Below are 4,682 nucleotides of genomic sequence, written 5' to 3' on the forward strand. Positions count from 1 at the left end.
ATATATATATATATATATATATATATATATATATATATACACACACACACACACACACACACACAGATATATATACATACACACAAATACACATGTGAGAATATTTAGGCCAGATATGGTCAGTTTGAATGTTAAAGGGTTAAAATGATGTTAATATATGTACACATATACACAACACATACTTATAATTCTCTTTGCAGGTCAGCTGACCAGTGCATCACATGACAACTGATTTCTATGAGCATCTGATTACCAGAAGCAATGTGTTTGGAGAAAGAATATACTGTATACATATAGTTATCACAGTATGTAATTCTTTGAATTGCCCTTTTAATATTAACTGTACTTAAATATGATTGTGTGAGTATGAAACAACATATCTTTATTTTGACTGATCATAGCAAGCTAATTTTATCCGGTTTTGGTCTTCCATACATAGTGTGTATGTGTGTGTGTGTGTGTGTGTGTGTGTGTGTGTGTGTGTAGGTGTGACTGTGTGATAAGAAGCTTGCTAACCAACCACATGGTTTGGGGTTCAGTCCCACTTCGTGGCACCTTGGGCAAGTGTCTTCTATGACCTCAGGCTGTCCAAAGCCTTGTGAGTGGATTTGATAGAGGGGAAACTGAAAGAAGCCCGTTGTATGTATGTAGTCCTAGATATCATGTCATCACGAGATATGTTGTTACACAACTCAAAATATAAAGAAATACACGAAGCATTTTCCTGGTGCAATAATAATTGTGCCAATAATTGTTACTGCACCTTTGTTAATAATAATAATAACAATAATAATAATAATAATAATAATCTTTTCTACTATAGGCACAAGACCTGAAATTGGGGGGAGGTGGGCTAGTTGATTATATCAACCCCATTGCACAAAACTGGTGCTTACTTTATCAACTCTGTGAAAAAGTTGACCTTGGCGGGATTTGAACTCAGAACATCAAGGCTGATGAAATGCTGCCAAGCGTTTTGTCAGGTGTGCTAACGATTCTGTCAGCTCACCTGTTGTTTTTTTTCGTTTAATAACAATGTTTATTGGTTTTCTTTTTCACCAGGTGCCATTGGTTACGTTAAAGTTCTGACATCCGAGGTGTGGGCTTCGAACAAGAAACCTTCAACAGGGATGGCCAGCTGTACAGAGGCCAGTCCTACTGAGGCCAATTCTACTGAGACCACTTCTACTGAAGCCAGTTCTACTGAAGCCAGTTCTACTGAGGCCAGTTCTACTGAGGCCAGTTCTACTGAGGCCAGTTCTACTGAGGCCAGTTCTACTGAGGCCATTTCTACTGAGGCCACTTCTACTGAAGCCAGTTCTACTGAGGCCAGTTCTACTGAGGCCAGTTCTACTGAGGTCACTTCTACTAAGGCCAGTTCTACTGAGGTCACTTCTACTGAGGTCACTTCTATTAAGGCCAGTTCTACTGAGGTCACTTCTACTAAGGCCAGTTCTACTGAGGTCACTTCTACTGAGGCCAGTTCTACTGAAGTCACTTCTACTGAGGCTAGTTCTACTGAGGTCACTTCTACTGAGGTCACTTCTACTAAGGCCAGTTCTACTGAGGTCACTTCTACTAAGGCCAGTTCTACTGAGGCCAGTTCGACTAAGGTCACTTCTACTGAGGCCAGTTCTACTGAGGTCACTTCTACTGAGACCAATTCTACTGAGGTCACTTCTACTAAGGCCAGTTCTACTGAGGTCACTTCTACTGAGGCCAGTTTGACTGAGGTCACTTCTACTGAGACCAGTTCGACTGAGGATGTGCCCAAGGCAGACACTGGAGAAGATCTGAAGGCTAAACCACTCACATCTACTCTCAAACAGATGACCGATGCCGGACAGTTCTCCTACTCCAGTATTTGCGCTCTGGCACTGAAGGTACTCTTTGATGACAGATGGCATCAGTAAGTAGACATTGGGACGTGTATTTATATCTATATGCCTGTGGTCCATGTGTATATGTGTGCTTAGCTGTGTGTGTGTGTGTGTGTCTGTCCACATTTATGTAAATGTGTGTATGTATGAGGAAGTGCTGAAAAATGAATGTATTGCTAAAGTCCTGGCTGGAGGCCCAGCCTTCCAAGTTCTTTTACGGGGCTTAGAAAAACTGGAGGACTGCTGCAATAAGTGTGTGAATCTGAGAGGGGAATATGTTGAATAAAATCACACTGAACTGATCCTCCTGTATTTTCTTTTACCCAAAGCCAGGAACTTCTCAGCATCCCTTCCTATATATATATATATATATATATATATATAAGGTGGTGCTGAAAAGTTTCTGGGTTTAAGGGTATTGCGAAAGGCTTGGTTGGAGGCCCAACCTTCTGAGTTCTGTAAAAAAAAAACTTGGGAGATAAGACGATAACACTTGAATTTGTTTCATTATGTTAAAGATTTCAATTATTATTATTATTATTTTTATTATTATTTTAGGTCATATAAAAATGATGCATTGACGAAAATCTTCAATTATTTTGATCAACCTAAACAGGTGGGTTTTTCAATTAAGCATTATATTATCTTCTTAATTACATAACACGATATTTTCTGGGTATTGCTGGCTATATTAAACATTAAATGATTATGGGGGTCCACCAGAATTTTTTTTCTACCTTTTTCCTTTGCCCAAATTTCAGGTTCGTGTCAACATCAAAGCATTCTTGGAGGGTCATGGCAGCTATGAAGTTGACCCCTACATTGAAGTTTTGCTGCATGAAGAAGTCTTGAAAGAATCCCTATTACCACTGGTTGTTGAGCTTATACCGCTATTAATTAACAATGGTAAACTTACTCTTATGCATCTTATTTCATGTTTCTCTTTTATTGTTTCAACATTCGTTTTTACCATTCCTGAACTGGCGGGATTACGTTGTTGTTTAGTTGTATGTTTCCTGGTCTTACCTTGCCATTCCCCACTCCTTCTTATTTGTCAACTCCTGCTGGAAACATAGGGGCCACTTTCATGATATTTGGCATATCTGAGGCATTTTTTAAAACCAGGAAGAACCTATTCCTTTCACATGAGGTCAAGACAGTAACACACACACACACCTTTTCAAATCTAATCACATGATCTGGTGGTCTTGGTGCTGGGGGTGGCAGAGATTTATCTCCCTGCCAGTGATACAATCAAGAGTGCATTTTGCACCAAAAGCCAATATGAGAGATTTTCTCGTGGCATCTACCATAGTATAGTCTGTTCTAACAGAACATCCAGCTTTAAGTGGGGATAAATATTACCTCTCAGTATTAATACTGCCTCTGTTGTTAATATATATATTTTTAACAAGCTCACTGGGTTATTTTGACACCAGCACCTGTTCTGGTACTGTTATTCTATATATCACTGTGCCTCTAGCGATCAAGTATCCATTATCGATGAGACAAAGGAAGATTGAAATCACGTGATCTGGTGGTCTCAGTGCTGGAGGTGGTCTCAGTGCTGGAGGTGGTCGGGGATTTATCTCTCCACTAGTGATATAAACGAGTGCATTTTTGCACCAAAAGCCAATATCAGAGTTTCTCCTGTGGTATCTGCTGCAGTATAGCTTGTTCTAACAGAACACCCATGTTTAACTGGGGATAAATATTATCTCTCTATATCAACCGGACTATCAGATGTTGTTATACACCTCTGATCACAATGCACTTTCTTGCATTGTTGTAGCTTTTCAACAATGCCATCCCACTGGTTGGGTGGATGGGCCAACAGTCCTCTTGTACAGGGCCCCAGTCCACCACGGGGTTACCCATTCACAGCTCAGTAGAGCAGAGCAATGTGAAATGAAGCTCTTTGCTCAAGAACACAAAGACACTGCTGGGCTGGGAATCGAAACCACAGCCATGGGATTGTGGGTGCAACACCCTAACCTCTAGGCCACGTGCCTTTACACACACACACACACACGGTTGATTAGTTTGCAGCGTTGCTCTGAAATCCTACCAGAAGTATAGATTAGCAGAGGATTACTCCTTCCTTCCTTCCTTTCTCCCTCCTTCCCTTTCTCCCGCCTGCCTGCCTTGCCTTGCCAACAGTATGACATGTTCGGTGTATAGGATTATAATAGGTGAGATTAGAGGAGATTAGAGGTCTTAGTGGTAGTAGTGAGAACGGTTGTAAATGTAAAGATGGTGGTGGTGACGCTGGTGTGGGTGGTTAGGGGGATATTTGTGGGTGGTAATGGTTGTGCACATGGTGATTGCGATGGTGGTGATGGAGGTGGTGGCTGGTTGGTTGTGGTGGTTGTAAATGTTATGATTGTGAGCATGAAGGAGATAACAATGACCACTACCACCACCACTATTACCACCACACCACCACCACCACCACCACTGCCGCTGCCGCCATCCTGTTGTCTCCACTTACTCATCCCTAAAAATTCTGCTTCAGTAATTTAGCATTGAATCTGTCTGAAATGTAATGGAAAATAAGTCAGTTTCAAAACATTGATGTCCAGGTCAGAAAATCAAAGTTTAAAGAGAATAGTAGTGATTTCTTTTGATTTCTAGATAGAAGCAAGCACCCCTTGAAAATTTTGAAAAATGGCTAATATTTCCTTTAAAATTTGCTTTCCTCAAGTTTGTCTCCACTTGGACAACGAAAAGCAAACTGAACTGTTGAGCTTATGACCCCTATACATATCCCTGTATTTATACTGTCATCTATGCCAGAACATT

At 40.7% G+C, this 4,682-nt stretch overlaps 1 protein-coding gene across 1 annotated transcript in view; it reads left to right on the plus strand.

The window, feature by feature from the left end:
* The window catches only part of LOC106879683 (transmembrane and coiled-coil domain-containing protein 4), a gene marked incomplete at its 3' end in the record, with an annotated part of 35,646 nt that overhangs the window by 15,449 nt on the left and 15,515 nt on the right, over positions 1 to 4,682 (plus strand). Inside the window, exons 2-5 of the mRNA XM_052976640.1 lie at positions 201 to 305; positions 1,063 to 1,909; positions 2,439 to 2,496; positions 2,642 to 2,786. Of these exons, the coding sequence (XP_052832600.1) occupies positions 1,131 to 1,909; positions 2,439 to 2,496; positions 2,642 to 2,786 (982 nt within the window). The remainder of the gene's footprint in view (positions 1 to 200; positions 306 to 1,062; positions 1,910 to 2,438; positions 2,497 to 2,641; positions 2,787 to 4,682) is intronic.

The sequence above is a fragment of the Octopus bimaculoides genome, chromosome 25 (assembly GCF_001194135.2).
Source record: "Octopus bimaculoides isolate UCB-OBI-ISO-001 chromosome 25, ASM119413v2, whole genome shotgun sequence".
Taxonomy (NCBI): Eukaryota; Metazoa; Mollusca; class Cephalopoda; order Octopoda; family Octopodidae; genus Octopus; species Octopus bimaculoides.